This window comes from Chelonoidis abingdonii, chromosome 3 (assembly GCF_003597395.2).
Source record: "Chelonoidis abingdonii isolate Lonesome George chromosome 3, CheloAbing_2.0, whole genome shotgun sequence".
Taxonomy (NCBI): Eukaryota; Metazoa; Chordata; order Testudines; family Testudinidae; genus Chelonoidis; species Chelonoidis abingdonii.
This window is the reverse complement of record NC_133771.1, coordinates 135,198,735-135,220,203: the sequence shown is the minus strand read 5'-3', so window position 1 is coordinate 135,220,203 and position 21,469 is coordinate 135,198,735. Positions and strand designations below refer to the sequence as shown.

At 40.7% G+C, this 21,469-nt stretch overlaps 1 protein-coding gene across 6 annotated transcripts in view; it reads right to left on the bottom strand.

Annotated features, from left to right (window-relative positions):
- Positions 1-21,469, bottom strand: part of TTC13 (tetratricopeptide repeat domain 13) — an 88,069-nt gene that overhangs the window by 61,312 nt on the left and 5,288 nt on the right. For 5 of the 6 annotated variants that reach the window (XR_004377297.2, XM_032806394.2, XM_032806393.2 and 2 more), the window contains exons 2-6: positions 20,140-20,234; positions 12,604-12,679; positions 8,270-8,340; positions 5,149-5,214; positions 2,749-2,841 (exon numbers count right to left, since the gene is read on the bottom strand). Coding sequence is in view for 5 of the 6 variants with exons in the window: in XM_032806394.2 (XP_032662285.1) it covers positions 2,749-2,841; positions 5,149-5,214; positions 8,270-8,340; positions 12,604-12,679; positions 20,140-20,234 (401 nt within the window). In the remaining variant the exon portion in view is untranslated. The remainder of the gene's footprint in view (positions 1-2,748; positions 2,842-5,148; positions 5,215-8,269; positions 8,341-12,603; positions 12,680-20,139; positions 20,235-21,469) is intronic. The other variant, XM_032806395.2, reaches the window with a different exon arrangement.

Below are 21,469 nucleotides of genomic sequence, written 5' to 3'. Positions count from 1 at the left end.
AAATACAAAGGAAACAGAAAAGATTCTATCTCTCTTCCCCCTCCCACAATTCCCTGGTGCTGCAAAGATTCACCCTCCATAGATCTAACACAAAGAGAATTTCCTCCCCTTTTCCTTAGTCCTACCCAGAGAGAAAAACTCCAAAACAGATCTTAAAAAGAAAATTTATATAAAAAAGAAAAAAAGGCATCAAAATATTCTCTGTATTAAGGTGACAATAACACAGGTCAATTGCTTAAAAGAAAAGAATAAACAGCCTTATTCAAAAGAGAGATACAATTTAAACATTCCAGCAACTACACACATGTAAATACAAAAAACAATAAACAGCCTATTATTTTTCTACCTTTGTACTTACAACTTGGAACTGAAATTAGAAGCTTGAAGATAGAAAAAGATCCCCTCTCATAGCTGAGAGCAGACAAAGACACGACCCAAACATTCACCTCCTCAGACTTGAAAAATCCGGTTTCCTGAATGGTTCCTTTGCGTCCAGGTGTTTGGTTCCCTTTGTTAACCCTTTACAGGTGAAAGAAACATTAACACCTTAGCTAATCTGTTTATGACAACCCCTTCAGGTTCTCACCTATGAATGCTGTTGCCAGGGAAAACTATTTTAAATAGAGCAAAGTCAGGGTGCTCTCTACCCTTTATTGCCCTGAGATCCTTCAGCCAGGAGAGTCACAGCCCAGGACCTAACTGAGTTACGGACAGAAGACTGGGTACAGCCTGGGTACAACTCACTATCTGCTAAGCCCAGGAAAGTGGTCTCAAAATGGGAGACCATTTCGATTTTGTTTGCCACTGTCATAAACAGATAAGTAGAGTTAATAGAACAAAAAGTACTTCATCTCTCTTTTGCCTGTTAAAGGAGTATAACAAGTCAGTTGCAGCCTGGCTGTCACCTGACCAGAGACCAATCAAGGACAGGATACTTCAAATCTTGTAGGGAGGGAAGTTTGGTGTGTGCTGTTAGTTTGGTGGTTGTCTCTCTGGGTTCTGAAAGTGACCGACGTGCAACCAGGTTTCTCTCCAATCTCCCTGACGTAGTTCTTATTTGCTCAGAAAGTTAAGTATAGGTAGATAAGGTGGTTTAGGCTTAGTTGTTTTCTTTATTGGCAAAATGTTGTAATTTGGCTGAGAAGAGATTCAATGTGTAATTTGGCTAGAAGAGATTCACAATTGTATTTTGCTGAAAGGATTGTTTATTTGTATTGTATACTTAGGCTGGGAGGGTATTCCCATGTCTATAGCTGAAAGACCCTGTACTTATTCCATTTTAAATTTACAAAAATAATTAAGATGAAGAAAACAGTAAATTAAAAAACTTTTTTCTGTTTTAAGAACCTGATTGTTTTTTACTTCTTGGTGAGACCCCAGGGGACTGGGTCTTGGATCCCACCAGGGAATTGGTGGGAGAAAGGGAGGTAAGGGGGAGAGGAAAGCGTTAAATTTCTGCTCTGTGTTAGGATTACTTCTCTCTCTCAGGGAGAGTCTGGGAGGGGGAAAGAGAAGGAAGGAGGGAAGGTACTTTTCCTCTCTGTTTAAGTTATTCAAGGATGTTTGAATCACAGTAATCTTCCAGGGTAACCCAGGGGAGGGGAAGCCTGGGAGAGGCACGGTGCGGAAAGGGTTTGCTTTCTTGTGTTAAGATCCAGAGGGTCTGGGTCTTGGGGTTTCCTCCGGGCAAGGTTTTGGGGGACCGGACGAGTGCACAGCACTGGAATTCTTGGTTGGTTTGGCAGCGCTACAGGTTCTAAGCTGGTAATCAAGCTTAGAGGAATTCATGCTGGTACCCCATCTCTTGGATGCTAAGGTTCAGAGTGAGGAATTGTACCATGACAGGCACTTTTTGGGTTGCTCTGTTCATGCCTGAGAAGTGCAGAGGAGCCAGCAGGGAAGACACTGTAGCAGAGGAGTAGGGTGAGTTAAGTCACCACCTGTAAACCGAACCAGGAAGGAAGAAAGGGAGAACACTGCTCTCCATTCCCAAAATTGCCAAAAAGCTCTCCAAAGAAAATAGGCTGGAGAGACAGAATTACTGCCCACATGCTGCCATGGAGGCAGAGAATCTGGTGGCAAGTGGAGAACGGGAGAGTGGCCAGAGCACGAGGCACCAGGACTTTGATCCACCTTCAATAACTCCAGAGAGGAGAGGAAGAGCCTAGACATTGAGAATTGTGGGAGATGTTGGGCTGCAGAAATTGTGCACATTTTTGTAACTGACCACACTGAACATTATCTTCAGTTAAAAGTTACAGAATTCTTGATTAATCTCGTTTAAATTTCTGAATGCAAAAGCGCTACATTAACACACACTTTGAATGCTGGATGTTTTAACTGGCAGCCATAATGCAATATGATTGAACTTAGGAATATTTTGTAGTACAATAACCATAACTGAACAGGGTTTTTATCTATTATTTGATTCATTACAACATGTTACAAAGGAAAGAATGATTCTCCGTTATTCAAATATATACAAAGCTAAATACTTGTTTATGTCAATTACTTGCCAATCTATTTAGCTTTAGTCACTACACATTCTATACAAGTTTTCACAAATACCATGAAATATGTACTTTTCTTGTAGCAAATATGTATACTTTAAAAGCATTTAAACAGGGAGATATCTCTAGTGGAGAAAGCAAGAGCTTTAACCATGAAAAGGGTGAATGAAGCCAGAAGAAATATGTTTAAATATTTGAAAGAGTTGCAATTGAAAAGTCTGAAAAAGAAAAATCTCACCTCTGCTCGCTGTTCAAATACTTCAGGGCGATCTGGTTCCAGACTAATTACTCTGCTCAGCTCATACAGGGCAAGCTCAGCATTGTTTATGTCCTTACAAAGAGAAATTAAACGGTATGAGCAGCCAGTTCATGCTTTATTATTATAGTAAGTGATCTTAGAGAGTTACACTAATAATTTTTAAGGACAAAGGTCAAAAGACAATCAATAAACAGTAATCTCCAGTCATCAAAGTACTTCAAAATCATTTCTAATAGGGATAAGATGCTTTATACTGCAAGTATTAATTGAACAAGCTGTTTGTATACTAAAACTCAATAACTAAAAGGGACTCCTTTTATCTATATGCAACATCTGCAATATTTTGCAAACAGACCCCTCAGTGTTTCATCTTCACTTACTCGGGTTGCACTGCAAATATTCTTTATACAATAAGCATTATGTTTTAGTGCTCAAAATCTCTTCACCAAGAATTGTGGTACTACGAAGTGCATTTTGTCAGCTAATATAAAGCCATTGTCACACTCCCTTGAAACAAAAAAAAAAATGAGGCTCTACAACATGTACCATAAAACAGTTTTGTCTGGTTCAGTGTACACTACTTTTTTTTTTCTTGCTGAGTAAAGCAGTCCCAGCAGAAACAGCAACAGCCAGATAAATGTGACTGGAGTTTCTTCCCTTCTGTGATATCACAAGCTCCTCCTGACACTACTTCCCAAGAATGGAGAAAAGCTTTTTCCAGAAGAACAAATTAGCAATTCATTACTGCATCAGCCAGAAAGGCCAAAGCTGTGTTTCATAATTAAGGACGTTCAAAAATCAAGCTAACTGAAAGACATCTGTATCGCCAATAACCTAGCTGAACCATGACAAAACTAGCTGCAAAGTCTACACAGATATTATAATATCTGGTTCATATGGCCTCCTCTTTTTATCCCACAAGTCTCTGGAGAAAATATTTCCTTAGGCCTTGTCTACACTAAACTTTTCCCTAAAGTTTACCACCATTATCACTACTGATTCACCTGCAAGAATGATGGGAACTGTGTGGAACCACTAGTGCTTTAAACCAGTGTCAGCTAGACCTTTTGATGATCTGAGTTAGAAAATATGGTGGCATTCCCAGTACTTCCCCTACCTATCTAAAGGTTTTGCAGTACTGCCACTCATTATCCTAGTACTGGAGTAACTTACACATAAAATATATTGGCAAAATCCATATCAGACTTTATAGCTTCTTTGGCTCTTCTGTTGTTTTGGGCTAGAGAAACTCTACTTGAGATAAAGGTTTTATTTTGTTTTTGTTGGTTGGTTCATTTGTTTGAGTTTTTGGAGAAGGGAAGGAATTTTGAGTGACCTGGAGCTTTTGCCTGAACCTTTTGCCAATCTTTAGAATCAAGTCAGGAAAAAAAAACTTCAAAATATTTCTCACAGAAGCCATCATTTGTGGAGTAGATCTTTTTTTAATCAGCTGCCAAAACCAGAGAACTTTTTGCTGAGACAGAAATGAATGTGAAGATCACAGAAAGTGAGTACCTGTCAACATTCTCTAGCACACAGTAGTTCTGCACAATGGGATTTTCCACTGAGTCAACCAATTAATCTGGACTGCAGGAAGTCAGAATTCGAAAAGCCAATTTCAGCTTCCTGACAGGATCTGGACACATTAATTATACTACATAAAACAAAGGGCTATTTTTTCAATCCATTTTTCCTTACTAATTTTTTTTAATCCTTAATAGCCAACTCTTCAAACTCTGAATCATTGTATTGGTCTTTACCTAGTGATCTTTATATTACAAACTGCTTTGACAATGGTCCAGTTAGGTGCTATTGTGTTAAACAAGAAAGGCTCTGTGTAGTTCAGATACTTATTATTTAACAAAAATAAATAAATAAATAAAATTAAATTATTCATGTTAATACCATTGAGGACTTGAATCCAAGAATAGGGTATGTATTTAGGGATGACCCCCAAGAGGAAAGGGAGCAACAGACACTATAGAATATAAATAAGACAATTCAAAGAATACAAAATAGAAGCTGCTTGAAACAGCCCAAACAGTAATGCCATCATGAGTACCTCACTGTATGTTTGCTAAACAAAGTAGCTGGTCCCCCTCTACTGCTTATCATTCTTCAGGAATCTCCATGAGGTTATGCACACACACACACCCCACAGGATTTTGATCCTTGACAAGTATGATCCCCAGTCATAAAGCATCTTCAGATAAGAGGAAGAGGATGTTTCAGAGAAAACATTAATAGCATGATAATACATACTAAAAGCCTTTGGGACTGCATATATGTTTAATAAATTCTAGTTGATCTAGCTCCTGTAATCTCTTACAGTTTGTAGGCAAGTACTTCTGACAATCATTTAAATTATTAAATACTCACATGTAGTCCTTTTTTCCCATACGCTATCCCTCGTCCATAAATAGCACTAACCAGCTCTGGATCTTCCTATTCAGAGGAAAACACAAGTAAACCAATCTTTAAAAAAAATTAAAGTAAAAGAATCGAAGGTGTCTTTCTTCAGCTGTCTACTTTCACTTAATACTCAGTGTTTAATATTAGCAGGCCTTAGTCATGGTCTCCAGGTAAAAAACACAAAAGAGATTATTATAACCCATCACCACCACAAGCTCATAACTTGCGATTTATGAGCTGAAAATGTCCATGTTTCATCTCTGCCTACAGAGGAATTACTTGGAAAATGAGTAAAATGTCTTCACCAAATCTGAGTAGAGTTAGTGAGGAGAAACCTCTTTTCCCATGGTAAAAATAATTCTAACCACACAGTTTTTTTAAATTAAAGCTATATCAAAATTACCTGATATTAAAATGTGGCATGGGCAGTCATCAGCAAATCAACACATAGAAAAAATGAGCACAAAAGTTACCTATTTCAGAGATTCTCACACCATAGGATGTACAGCGCTGTGGCCAGCCAAGTGCCAAGGCCAAGGCAGGGCAACAGAGAGGAAAGCATACACAGAATTCTCAGTGGTTGCAGGGGTGGGGAAGAAGCACAGTTCCATCCTGGTGCTCTTCCCCTCCTCCTCTCCCTGATTACTGGGGACTCCCTGCATGCTCTCACTGCTGCTGCCCTGGATAACTAGCCAGCTGCAGCCTTCTATATTTTACATCTTCTAGAGCAGTGATTCTCAAACTTTTGTACTGGTGACACCTTTCATACAGCAAGCCCCTGAGTATGACCTCCCATATAAATTAAAAACACTTTTTTATATATTTAACACCATTATAAATGCTGGAGGCAAAGCAAGGTTTGGGATGGAGGCTCACAGTTCACAACCCCCCCCCCACGTAAAAACCTCATGACTCCCTGAGGCGTCCCGACCCCCAGTTTGAGAACCTCTGTTCTAGAGCCTGCAGGAGCAAGAGGCTCTGGGCAGGGGGAGGGAGGCAAGTAGCCCTGGGCTGATCCATGCCATGGGATCCTCCAGGAATGGAGCCAGCAAGGTCCTGCTACTGCCTTGGGTGGGAGCTGCCCCCTCCCCCAGTTGGCCTGGTCCACACCTAAAACTTAGGTTGATCTAGCTACATCACTCAGGGGTGTGAACAATTTTGCATGCTGAGCACCATAGCTAGGTCAACCTAACTCCCAGTCGACAAAAGGACTTCAGCCACCATCTCTCAGAGAGGTGCATTACCTGCATGGATGAAAAACCTGCTGTTGATGTGGAAACTGTCTACACTACAGAGGCATAGCTGCAGTGCCACAGCTGTGTCACTGTAGCAGCTGTAGTGCAAACATACCCTCACTGTACACATAAACACATATGCCATTAGAAAGAGTTGAAAAAAACATAGCAGGATGCTATTACATTACAACACAGAACTTTTTAATGCCATTTTATAGCCTACTCCTGATGTATTTTATATCTGTACTGGCTCAAAGGCCTATGCTTCAGTCAATTAGACCATCTTGTCCATAAGGATACATATTTATAAATCAAGTGTGACTAAGCGATGGTGCCCTTTTAAAAAAATTGTCAGCCTGCCATTAAGCAATCTGAATGATAAAATAATATGGATTCTACTCCATCCAATCAGAAAAATAATTTATATTAGAGAATAAATAACATTTTGCTTAAATATTACAGCAGCCAAGTTCTTAACTGAGAACCCAGTATTAACCTGGGATGGAGTCTGGTTTATAATATGGAGCTCTCATAATGCCAGTGTCACATATGAGGTAATTCTGCTAGTAAGTTACTGGCAATATGATAATTGTAACCAAGAATATAGTAAAAAAAAATCTCAATCTAATACACTAAGAAGTCCTAATCAAGTGAACTTTTAGGAAACTGAACTGTGCAAAATAAAGTATGTTTTTTGTTCTTTTGTAGCTATTCTTTCTAAAAAGTAAGTTGGCTTACATTTTACACCTCTACCCCGATATAATGCGGTCCTCGGGAGACAAAAAAAAAAAAAAAAAAAAGAAAAAGAAAAAAAGAAAAAAATCTCACCATGTTATAGGTGAGACTGCATTATATCAAACTTGCTTTGGCCTCCCCATTCCTCGTCCGCCCCTCCAGAGACCCCTGTCCCTAATCACGCCCAGGACCCCACCCAACACCCCTGTCCCCTGACTGCTCTGACCCCTATCCATCCCCACACCCCTCTCTATCCCCTGACAGGCACTCACCGGCAGTGGCAGGAAGCAGAGCAGTGTGGCCCCAGCCCACTCCACTCTGCCACCTCCCAACCACGGTGCTCCGCCTCCTGCTGCCAGTGAGTGCGGGGAGGTTGGGGAAAGAATGCCCCCTCTCCCCCCCTCACCTGCGGCAGGAAGCAGAGCAACGCAGCCCCAGCCCGCTCTGTTCTCCTTGCCCCGTCCCCAGCTGTGTCGCTGGGAGGTGGCCGAGGAAAGGTCCTGCACTCACTTGCCTGGCGAGAAGCGAAGCAACGCGGCTGGGAGCTGATGGAGTGGAGCTGGCTGGGGCTGGGCTGTTCTGCTTCCCGCCACTAATCCCCTGGGCCACTCTGGGACTGCGGGGCCCCCAAAAGTGCCCTCTCACAGCTCCTGTGCCCCAGACCCTGTCGGGGGAGGGGGGGAAGCCTCTGACTCCCTCCTCTCCCCCTCGAGACCCTCTGCCCTGGCCTGGCCTGGCACCCTTAACATGCTGCTCAGAGCAGCGTGTCAGAGCTTTACCACCTTGTATGCGAACCCGCCTTATATCGGGTCATGTTATATCGGGGTAGAAGTGTACTCATTTATTAGGAGACTGGGGTAATGAGATTTTTTTTAAAACCTCATTTATCCATTCTATTCATTTTCACATCTGATAGCAGAATCTCTCCAATCTGAGTCCTGGGATTTATTAAGAGTTATGTATTTTATCTGCTTTGTCAGCCTCAAATGCTATAATGGTTCTAAGATTGAATTTTATAACAATATATATTTTCTACAAACCATTTTCCTCAGTGATGGATTTCAAGGTTCATCATCTTTAAGTTTAAAATTACAAAACTAGAACAAGCAAACAGTTACCTGTAGCATTGTTGAAAAATGTCTTATTGCTTCATCATATAGGCCGCTGCCAATCAACACGTAGGCAATCGCTGGCAAAGCAAGATTACAAACAGTAAAATAAAAACACCACAGATAACGTGTCAGTTTTTCAAATATTCTAAAATTTGGTCATATTTAACAAAATGTAAATTAAGTATCTTACTGTAAATCACTTAGCACAAGGGGATTCTAATCCCAAATATAGCCAATAGATGTATCATAGTTATAGGCAGAGCTAGTAGCCTAGGAGCCGGAGGGACATGCCAGTTGCTTCCAGGAGCTACACGGAGCCAGGGCATGTAGGAAGCCTGCCCTAGCCCCGCTGGGCTGCCACTGGACTTTTACCAGCCTATTAAAATCTCCTAGATTGCTTTCAATAGCCACTGGGAAATCGATGCAGATTCTGGTAGACTTCTGGCCAATCCGGGATGGTTGGCAACCCTAGGCTGGGGGCAGAGAAGAGAAACTAGGACTAGCTGAGCAAGGATAGCTGGAGTGTAAGATGGAGGGGAGGCTGGTACTGACTGGATAAGGAGGATGGGAGCTGGTGAGGGAAACAGGGAGAGGGAAATACAAATCAGATGAGGAGCCAGAAGAGACTGGAACTGGCTGGACAAAGACTGGGACTAGGAACCAGCATCAAGGGAATGGGAGATGAGCTGACAATGAATGGGGGTGCAGAAGGAGAACTGGGACTGGTTAGGGTAAGGGTACACAATAGGCAGAATGGGGGCCAAATCAGGACTGCCAGATGCTTTTGAATAGACTGAAATTTTTTTTAAACTTATTATCATCATTGTTATTATTTTTGTATTATTTTCTCTGGAGTCTGGACCTTGACAAAAAAATAATTGACTACCCCTGGGTTAGGGAAAGAGTCTGGGACAAGAAGCCAGGAGACTAGGACTGATATAACCTTAATTCTGTTGTTTCCTAGCTTTAGAGTGCTTGATTTTGAAACCTTAACATTCCAGCAAGTGAGCGAGTAATATAAACAACAGGATGGTTAAAGCACAGTACAGGGAGCCAGCAGACCTGGGTTCTAGTCTGCCTCTGACACAGGTTTATTATGTATAATATAGGGAAGTCACTTAGGGATTATTTTTGAAAGGTTCCGAGTGCCTGCAGCTCCACAAATGTAGACGTGGGTGCTCGGAAAATCTGAAAATCAGGCACCTAGCCTTCCTATTTCAGTTTCCTTATGTGTAAAATTTTCTCCATATCATAAAAAGATATTGTGAGGCTAAATTTATTAGTGATCAAAGAACAGTTTGAAATTCTCAGATGACAGACATTATTACATATGGATTAGCTGAATTTTTGCTTATTATTAAGTGTTGATGAGGTCAGTGCAGAATAAGACACAAAGGTAGACCTTGTCCTATGGAGCTTGGAGTCTAGACGATACACAAGATAGGTCCACACTGGGAGACACTGATGATGATTGATAATGATAGATTAGAAAGTAGAGGGCTTTTGTTGGGGCTTTTCCTAATCCTGTCTTCTGCACTTGTATAATGTTGGGGCATGTGGACAATGTTATTTTTCTTTTCGAAGAGCAATACCTGCCCTCCACAGCTTAGAGTCTGGTATAAAGAGTAGTCCACAGTATTTCAACTGCAAATACTTAACTAAAAAAATACTTCACATGAGAGGCTACTGGTTTTTTTTTTCCCCACTTGTTTACTCAGCAGTGGTATGTCATGTTTCTTGGAGAAGATTGCAAAACTTCTTAGAATGGTTTAGATAACTTACCTTTCATAGTTGTATTGGAGAAAAAGTCTCAACCTATGGCAATGTTTATGTTGCAAGTATCAGGGATGAAAATTTTACATTTATGATAAAACACTTTTAGTAGGTCTTCTAAATAGGTCTGGCAGTAAGCTCTTCAATAAAGTTTAAAAGCCAGAACCTGCTCTTGGATACACAGATGCAACTTCTACTGAAGATAATGGGAACTGCATGTGCCCATCACATTGCAGAATCTGGCTGTAGTAGCCTAAGTTTGTTTGTTCAGAACATCTTATAATTGCAGAGATTAAGATAGCTAAAGTTATCAGAAACTTGTGTGTGTGTATGTGAGTGGGTGTGTGGGTGTGTGTGTGGGTCGGTGGGTGGGTGGATGAGAGTTTACCTTGACAGCTGTATTGCTAAAAGGAGTTACCAAGGCTTTATTTTTCAAGCATTAGAAGAGTTATTAGTAGAAACTCAACGTGTTAAGTTTTATTTTAGGATGCAGTACTTGGTGGAGAGGTATGGCAGACATAGGCTTTCAGTAAAATATTTGTTTCTGGTGATAGCCCAGCTAAGTTTGTCAGAGGAGGAGTCAGAAAAAGACAGTAAGAATTCAGGCTATTTCTCAGTTTCTAAATAACCCTTTAGTAAGCAAGATGAAAGCAATAAATGTAGATAACCTTAACAAAACTATCACAAAACTCATTTTTCTAACATGTTCATCTATCACCATGACATAAATACCTAGAATATGTAGTATATTTCTCAGTGAGTTTAGTGTTTGTGAAAGGTGCTGGATAGATATCCCTAGGGAACAATGACCCATTTATCCACAGAACAGGTAGAGATTGAATACAGATTTTCCCATCCCAATATTTCCCAACCTTGACTTGGAGGGATCATTTCTAGGGACAAGAGAACCATTCTTCAGCCTATTCAACCCTTGGTATCTCAGCTGAGATTGCCAACAAAGGTGCTAATTAACAGCAATTATGATGTTTTCTGTCATGAAGAACCTGTCTTTTGCAAAGCAAACACATTCAGGTGGCATTGCTGATGTAAAGGAAGAAAAAATACCCATACAGGTGGACAGTGCTGTCATTGTGGGGAGACATTTCTTAATTTTGTCCTGGGAATTGGTTTAGGAGAGGGCCTAGCCCAACCTGCACTACCATTAACATGTCTGCACTGAGCAGAGTGAAGTGTCTGTTTATACTATGTAGGGATATCCCTTTGTATATACATAAAAATCTTCACTATACATACACCACATGAGAATCAGTCAGGAGGTGAGGCTGCACACAGTATTCCCACAGTATGAGGAGTGAAAGGGACCCAATGGCAACTAGAAAGGCTCCTTGCATTTTTTCATTTGTCCTCCTTCTCTGCCAGATTCTTAAATCTACTTCATTAGCCATCATTCATATGGTATTACAATCATTCCCAAGGAAATAAACTATTGTCACATAAGGACAGACTGATAACTGAATACACTAGTCTTGTGGAAGAGAGAAGGATTGGGGAAAGGAGAAAAACAATGAAAAGACACTGCCTAGAATGTTGTAGGCGATATGAACAGCCCACATTTTAAGGAGTCCCGACACAATTCACATTTCTTCCCCTAAGGTTTACTGAAGCAGAATAAGCACAAATACAAGGACCTCGGCTCAGAAAAATGCCAGACATCTAGGAAACTCCTAAGAAGACACTTCCAAAAAGATCTACCTAAAGGAGGAGTAGGGCAGGTAGGATGACAGGCCATGGAGCCAAACATGGGAATGGAGTTCCTTTGACATTGCTACCTGGGCTCCCATGTGGCAAATGCTGAACCACTGGAGGGGCTGAAGATTTACTGCTAGACTAAGGAAGTCTCCAACCTTCCTCAAAATTCTCCCGCAAACTTTCCCCCTACCAGACAGAGACCAAGCTGAAGCAAGAGAGAGAAAATGGCAAACAATTCAAAAAAAACAAAAAAACCTCAGCAGCACAGGGTTCCCTCCGATACCCGTTTAGAAGATATCTGCCTCTCAGCACAGAAGCAGAAGACTGTAGAGCAATGTCACAGCAGTTCACCAGGTGCACTTCTAGAGGGTGCCAACAAGTAGACTGCATAGAGAAAGAAATCCACAAGAACCTCCCACCTGCCTATCAGACTTAGAAAAGTTAGGAAAAACAGCAGTTCCAAGCTCCATGGAGCAGCAAGTTCACCTGAGAGAAAGCTTCTCTCAAACATCCAGAAAAATCTTCAGTTATCAGCCATGACAGGAAAGAGAGAGTAGGAAAAGTTCATAGGTGTTAAACAGGGTTTGGGAAAATATTTTCTTCGTATTTGCATGACCAAATGAATGGTGAAATGTCCCACTGTTCAGAGTAGAAAGAAGTACTACGGGGAAAAAAGGTATATGATGTTCTTTCCACATAATTAAAAACAAAAGACTGAAATTTTATTGTGCAAGGAGTGAAAAAAGTGATCCTAAAGCATCGATCAGAATTACCAACTATAATTTTACAGTATCAAAACATTGTGCCTCTGAGTGGCATCTAGAATCATCCCCATAAACATTATATAATTATCTTACCCAAATCTTCATTTGTGTTGTCATTATCGGTGGCAAATGGGAATCGTTTTTGTTCCGCAAGTGACTTTGCTTGGCTCTGTAAAACATTATGGTTTTAACTTTTAGCTGACAGTAGCAAAAAAAAAAAATCCTACAAAATCAGAATTTGGCATTGACAATTTAAGGCTTAAATTCTTATAAGAACATCTGACATCAAAGTAACTACTACTATTAAAGCAAAATCCATGATATAACAAAACTGAAAAAAGGCACTAAAATTTATTCCTAACCTTTTGTGAGGGGATAAACTGCTTTTCAGATGTCACTGCTATCCTCTGATACTACAGCCAACTTAACATACCAGATGAAAGTATATACACCTAGGACAACCAAAAAATATAAAACAATGTCCTTACTATAGTATACATCCCATTTTAACTTGAATTATGGAAATGTCCCTAAGCAATGTATTACATAGTGGAACGGAAGTTCTACCCTTTGTCCAGTGAGAAGAAAGAGTGAAGGACTATAAAACGAATACATAAGAAAACAGACCCAATAATAAAGGACAGAAGTTTCATTAAGATTTTTTTTTTAGATCTGGCATTGTTAATCTCGTCACTACTACATGCCTTTACAATTAAAGCATATATACTGGAATTACAGAGAAAGTAGGAACCACAAAAGCAGACTTGCCTGGAAAAACCTCTTTCCAGAAAATGTATCTGCAGAACAGGATAATATGAAAATGAAGCGTACATGGAGATGTCCAAACAAGTATAAACACCTTTGATTCATACAGAGAACTCCCACTGATTCCTTGAGTCTTGCCTAGAACTCCCATTGCAGTTTAGGGCCACAAAGATGCTTTTCTCAAACTGTGATGCAAACATACCTCTTACGGATCAAGTTTAAATGAAGTACGTGATGTTTGGGCTAGTAATCTTTACTAATTTAATTCAAGTACATTTTTAAGTGGTTTAGTTCCTTTTTTGTCAAAGCTGTAGAGAAGAAAGGGTGCCAAATGATCTAAAGATCTTGTACCTGATCCTTGCCGGAGTAAACTGGCATAACTGAGTGTCAATAAGCTAAGTCAATTAACATCAGCTGTGGATCTGGTCCCATGTTTTTTCCCCCAAATGTAGATCATAGAAGTTATTAGATAGCTTCATTAATATGTCAGCTACCTCATTATTTCGGAGTTGCACATATTATATCCCTCACACACCATTCAGAGCAACACATGTTTAATCAACGGGTCATGTCTGGCCACCTTGAAAACAGAAATGGTAAATGACAGAACACTGCTGACTGAACTGTTGCAACATGGACCCAGGTTAGGATCTTGCTGTGGATATATCAGAATCCTTTATTTTGAGATGGATTATGTCCACTGTCATGTAATAACAGATTACATTTACAAAAAGAACTATACAATTGCTACTAAATAAACAAAACAGATGGATCTCCAAAGTTACCAACTCTCTACTTGATATCTTTAAATGTCTGTTATAAAAGTCTTCGCCTCTCTGCCCACAACAACTGTGTACACCAAGGAGTCCCAACTCTTGCCAGCATCAAGATATGCTCACATTATGCCAGTTGCCAGAACTTCAAGGATAAATCTGCCATGTTTTGCCACAACGTAAGTATACATTGCAGCAAACACCACACCGAACAACTGAAGGCATTTAAGTGGACTATAGGAGCAAAACTGTAGCCAGAAGTAGCTGTAGCTGAACAACCAATCAAAAAGACTTTGTACTACTGTCTCCAATTTTTCTTGTTGAAGTCAATGCAGCTAAACCTTTGGCTGAGAGAAATTTAAGGCATATTAATTCTAAAAGAATCAAAGAAACGTGGGCAACATTTTTAGTACCAAAAGCAAATCCCACTGTACAGAGGAAACACAATCCTGAAGCTCTTGCTCAGTCAGTCTGACTTTTCTGGTTTGTCCTGCATGCTTGTACACCACCTAGCACAACAGGGCCTGATCCTGACTGGAGCCTTTGGGCATTACCACAAGATTAATGTTTTACTTATTTGTAACCACATTGACATTGACAAATTTTAAAAAACTTACAAAAAAAAAAAAAAGATGATGAAGAATTTAACCAAAGTTGGGTGAAAGATTTTTGCTACTGAAGTCAATGCTACCCATATTTAGATTACTGCTCATCTAAATTATTCTAAGGGAAGTATCATACATGGATGCACTCAAGAATTTAAATATAACAGCTCATTTGATAAAGGCTTTCCAAAAGTGAGTTATGTCAAGAAGCAAGTGAAAGACAGGTCTGATCTTCCTTATTCCTCTCTCACTTCAGTTTTCTTCTGCAGCTTTAGATGTCCCTCTCTCACCCATGTGTTCAACTTCATTCCTATTTTTTCCTCCCCAGCAAAAGGCTTCAGCCTTGTTCTTGTCCCCTTCAAGACAAGCACAGAATTGTTGCATTAAAAAGTTTCACTCCACAGTGCATCTGAGTAATGGACACTAATGGATAAGGCTGCAATTCTGTCATGCAGGTTGCGGAAGTCACGGATTCCGTGACTTTCTGCAACCTCTGTGACTTTCGCAGATGCAATGGTGGGTGCGGCTGATCCCAGGGCCAGCCACACCAGGTGCTGCTCAGGCGGTCCCAGGGCAGCTGGCTCTGGGGAGCCTTCGAGCAGCGGTCCCACCAGCCACATCGAACACTGTTCAGGCAGCTCAGTACAGCTGGCCCCAGGGAGCACCTGAGCAGCGGTCCCAGGAGCAGCCCTGAGGAGGGTCCAAGCAGCAGTCCCGGGGGCTGTCCCAGGGCCAGCTGCATCAGCCACTGTTTGGGCAGCTGGCCCTGAGGAAGGTCTGAGTAGCGGTCCCGCAGGCAGTCTCGGGGCAAGCTGCACCAGTCCCTGCTCAGGCGGCTGGCCCAGTGGAAGCACCCAAGCAGCAGTCCCAGGTGCAGCCCCAGGGAGTACCCAAGCAACAGTCCCCAGGGCCTAGGAGCAGGGGTGGCTTGGGCCCCACAGCAGCAGTGTCCTGGGGCCCCCAGAGCTACAGGAGCTGCTAAGTTTTAATCAGGGGTATTTATATAATAAAACTCATCGACAGGTCACAGCCTGTGAATGTTTGTTTACTGCCCGTAACCAGTCCATGACCTTTACTAAAAATACCTGTGACTAAATCTTAGCTTCACTAATGGAATGATCCACACCCTAGAACAAACATTGCCTAAACTACACAAGAGAGCCACTGCCCAATAGATGCTAGAGCCATAGTACTGGCTGGAAGAAAAATCTTTTCCAGAAACTGTTAGCATTCTTCAAATGCCAATATATACTCTATCAGAGGGGTAGCCGTGTTAGTCTGGATCTGTAAAAGCAGCAAAGAATCCTGTGGAACCTTATAGACTAACAGACGTTTTGGAGCATGAGCTTTCGTGGGTGAATACCCACTTCGTCAACTGGTTACCTTTGGTAAAAGAAAAAAAAAAATCTTCAGGGGAAAGCAAATCAATAGTGACCGGCATTTAATTGGGGTTTTATTGACAGGAATATCAGTTTCTTTATTGCAATAATTCCCTATCCACCAAGACTGGCATTTCTTATTGAAAAGGCTATAATTCTCATATAGTCTCTGTATTATTGTTTCAGTTTCTGGAATCTGACGCCTCGGTTATAAGATTGGTATGGTTTCTTTGTTATACAAGATTGGAATCAACAACAGGATCAAGTGTAATAATATTTCAATTGTTATCTCAATTAGGAAATTAGAGCTACACTAAACACCCTGATACAGTTAGAAATCCAAACTGCTGGTAACCATTTTTGGATTTCACTATTATGTTTAAGGTACATTTACAAAAGTATACTTTGCAGGGCTAGAGTGTCAATGGCAGTTAGTGAATGAACTAAAAGATTTTGTTCATAGAAAATCCATCATACAAAATCCGTAAAAAGAACAGGAGTACTTGTGGCACCTTAGAGACTAACAAATTTATTTGAGCGTAAGATGCATATAATGGAACATATGAGAAGAGTACATATATATATATATATTACATACACACACACACACACAGACAAGATGCCATACCAGCTCTAAGAGGCTGATTAATTAAGATGACCTGTTATTAGCAGGAAAAGAAAACTTTTGTAGTGATAATCAAGATGGTCATGAGTCCAGATGATGAAGATGTCAGCAATGTAGCGTAAGTAGAGTAGGGGCGTTAAGGGGACAAGAGCTAAGGAAGTGTTGTTCTAAGTCAGCCATGAAAATGTTGGCATATTGTGGGGCCATGTGGGTGCCCATAGCAGTGCCACTGACTTGGAAGGTAAGATGACCTGTTATCAGATATATAATGAATTAGCCTCTTAGAGCTGGTATGGCATCTTCTCTGTATGTATATATACATACTCTTCTTATATGTTCCATTCTACGCATCCGATGAAGTGGGCTGTAGCCCATGAAAGCTTATGCTCAAATAAATTTGTTAGTCTCTAAGGTGCCACAAGTACTCCTGGAATTACTAGGTCAATCAGGAGATTTGGCCAAATAAATAACTGCTGTGGTGACAGAACAAAGAATTAGTCTGAGAACTACAATGGGTGATTTGCACTACATAAGAGAGTTAGGCTTTTTTTGTTTTTAAATTACCCCAAGAGTAATTGCTTCCAACTGAGATAGTCTTCTCAGAGTGCATGTTTATACAGGCTATGACCAATTATTTTTTAAAACAGTTTCCCCTGCGAACACACACTCCATGACACTATCTCTCGCTGATACACTACAGAAATAAGAGATTCCACAAAGTCAGTGACCATTATACAGCACTGAGATCATATATCCTCTAAAACTATTCTGATCTTTAATAGAAGAAGTTAGGTAGCCAGCATTATTGTTATAAAACACTGATTTTTTTAAAATCTTGAAACTGTCCCTTCGGAATTCTCTATGTAATGACAGTAGATGATGACACTTGCAATGTGACAAAATGTGATGTAGACTGACTGAATTGATTAGAGACAGGTAATGGGATACATAACTTCTTCCTTTTACACTGCCAGTTAATAGTGGCCATTCTGTAGTAACTTACATTAGTTACTGACAGAGTCCTACACTAAATGCTCTTGTGGTGTCAGACCAGATCCTGGCACCTTTGGCAGTCTCAGAAGCGGAAGATTCACTATGAAGAGCGTGCACTAATCCATTACTTCCAGAGGCAGCATTTCTTGAAAAGAGTTGAGACCCACTAACAGAGTGCAAATAAGCAGTGTGCACGGGCCTGGTGGTAGCATTAGTTCCATGGGTAGATGTGCAGTGTATTGATCCAAGAGCAGGTTGCCATAGAAGCAAACAATTTGTACAAATTCCCTCTACATAGCCAAATTGAACTAATTTGTAGTGCAGGATAAATATGAAATTAAAGAATTTAAAATTAGCTTACGTTTGGTTAAGAAAATGTGTGTGTTATAAAGACAGGCCCTGACTAGCAAGGAGAAGGAAGGCCTTGAAAATAATTAGTTATAAGGCTAGAAGGAATGAGGTAGGGAGGATGTCTGGTTCAAAGAATATCTAATACAATACAGGGAATTTCTAAAAAGAAGGCCTCTGACCAACAGGTGTGACTTCACATGGTTTAAAATAAGACAAAAGGAATCTGTCTTAAAAGGAGCCAACAAACCTTCCCATCCCACATACCAGTGTTATCTTAAAAGTACAGGTTTCGGAGTAGCAGCCATGTTAGTCTGTATCCGCAAAAAGAACAAGGAGAACTTGTGCCACTTCAGAGACTAACAAATTTATTTGAGCTTAAGCTTTCTTGTTACTCTCTAAGATGCCACAAGTACTCCTTATTCTTTTTTCTTAAAAGTAAAGCATATGTGGACCCAGCTGCAATAGAAAAACTGTTGGTCAGCAAGGAGGAGGAGAGGAAGGGCCTTGGGAAGAAAATCTTATTTGGATTAAGACTGGAATGAAGGGTGACTTGTGTCAAATTTTTTTTAGAGGAAGTCAATAATTGGCGATGACATAATTTGTGTGTGATGGGTTGGACCCCTTGGGAAGCCACCTGATGTGCTGAGATACCAAAGTCTACCTGTTCTGCCAGCATGGGTCCCCTTTAACCTGTCTTGCTGAGCCAGGCTCTAAAAACCTCTCTAACACACACACAGGCAGGGCTACACCCAGCTGCAGATCAGCTCTGGGAAGACTCAGCTTAAGGGACTTGCTCCAGCACTCAGATGTCCACCTTCCTTGGGGTGGAGACCCAAAGAGATATTATGAAATTGCCTCCCTCCTTCCCCCCACAATGCAGAGAGAAGTGTGCACACTTCCGCCCCACCCCACCCCAGTTAGAAAATTACAGAAACTAGATTTAATAATAAACAAAATAAATTGTATTAACTATAAAAGGCAGGATTTTAAGTAGTAAAAGGGGAAACAGAACAAAGCAAATTACTCAGTAAATGAAATCAAACACGCAAACTAAGCTAGTTTCACTAAAGAAATTGGTTACAGCTAGTATTTCTCACCCTAGATATTGTTGCAGGTTTCTGTGGTTCATAGTTCCAGCTAAATTCCTTTTCAGACTGGACCCCTGTCTCAGTCTGGACTCTCCATCTTGCCTTCCCTTTTGCAGTCTTTCTTCTCGGGCAGATAGGCCAGGGAGAGGAGTCTTGTTTGCCTTCCTCCCCATCCTTAAAGGGATTTACATACAGTGGGAATCCTTTGTTTCCCAAACTTGACGCCCACCCCCCCCTACAGTGGAAAGTTACAACTCCTCCCAGGTAATGTTTAGTATCAGGTGACGGTGACAGACCACCTGACTCTGTAGTATATCACAGCCTCCATGAGTCAGCGGCAGTATGGAGTGTCCACAGGAATGTCAAGCTTTTCACAGCTCATTGTCCTTGCTGATGGGTCATCACCCCTGTTTGTCTTTTCCATTGTTGCACCTAAAGTGTTAGCAGTGGGGATCACCCAAAATAGCATAGTAGGAATACAGATACATAATCAATATTCCTAACTTCAGATACAGAAATGATACAGGCATACAAATTGGATAATCGCGTTCAATAAATCATAACCTTTCTAATGATATCTCACATGAGCCATCTGGCATAAAGTATATCTCAGTTATGTCATTCATATAAGCATATTTTCATAAAGAATATGGAATGACTCATCACATTATGAACCTGAGGTTTCTTTGTTAGACCCTACTTGATCATCTTGGAGCACATCACAATGAGATAGTTTTCCCTTGGTCAAGTCTATTTAGTAAGTATACCGATCATATGCTTATGAATACTTTGTTACTGTTTTGGGTGAACTGACTGCTTATTTTTAAGCTGTTAGGCATGTTTAGAACAATGCTAGAAAATGCCATTTGGCCTTTGGACTTAAAAAAATGAATTTTTGGTCAAATTAGTCTCTTATGGTCTCCCATAATAATAATTTCTAATATTATTAATAATTCTGACATCTAGTAAATAGATACACAAACCCAATTCTCTCACATCTACAACCAATTAGCATTCTTATTGTACATAATAAAATAGTATACAGCATACCAGAATTTTTTCAGTATTGAGAGAAAGCAGAGATTCACAGGAGGAAGACCCTCTTAGTTCACAATCTGACTCATGGAAGTGCAAAAGTGGTGAATCTGCAAAAACAAATATTTGAATTATCTCTGGATAGTCTACTTGAACTGTTATACTTAAGCAGGGTATAAATGGACCAGATCATGCAAATGCCATGTTTCCTCATGCCAACCCCACCTTTTAAAAATTCCTCTACAAGGCAGTCCCATAGAGTAGGACTGTTCATATGTTCCATACATCATGTTTGTTCCAGGGGAGATGGCAAGAAGTGCAGTAGCTGATGTGAACCTTGTTATACAGTTACTTTCACTACTATTTCTGCCTATGGAGCTGACCAAAATTTGTGTGCAAGAGCAGTAGCACAGAGAAACTGAATCGGGAGAAAACCAGGAGATGAGGAGGGGGAAACCTAAGGAGGAGGAAGTGTGAAAGTGATTGGGAAAAGCAGAGCATGTCAGTTTCAGACTATCTGGTCCCTCGCTCCTTGAGCCAGTACATTCAGGTCCTAGGGAGAATCACTGGATGGGTCTACGTCCAGCCTTCAGATGGAGGAAAGGTGGCTGGTATGCTGGCCAGCAAATAGTGGGGTAAAGACTGGAAAGGGATAGATGAGAAAGATTAAAGAGACGAGTAGAAAAAATGGTAAAAATAAGGGATGGGACACAAACACATGAAAAAGTAGCAGTTAAGATATTACAGTGAAAGGCATTATAGAAAATCTAACATGAAGAAAGAGTATGTAAATGGGGTGAGGAAGTGGGGGAGAGCGAAGGAAAAAAAAATATACATTGCTTAACTGTAGAAATCAAAACAGAATCTGAGGCATTACAGAGTTTAATGACTACAGTTAACTGGACTGACAGATACAAGTGTAAGCAGAGTCAGGATGAGCTCTACCCTGACATCTGGTGGTGAATTATGGGAAGTGTGGAAAGAATTTCAGGATGTGAAATCTCGGGTATTTGCATGGGCACGCCCAGCATAGCCCAAGGCAGCCTGGGATGGTTATTTTGACAGCTCTAGGATCCCCAATTTCTTTGTTATTGGGGCAGGATAAATAAAGCATTGCCACTCGATTATGTGAATGAGGAACTAGAGACTGCTTTATGACAGAGATGTCTCAATATAAATTAAGTGACACTTGCCAGACAAGGGACATGGGTTCCAAAACCCAGTGAATGGAGAGAGGTTGGGGACTGGTGTGTATACCTGATGGTATGGGCCCCTTTTGAGGGCCTGGAACACCAGTTGCACATCCTCCTCTCTCCACTGTTAAAGAGTAGAGCTAATTTTGATT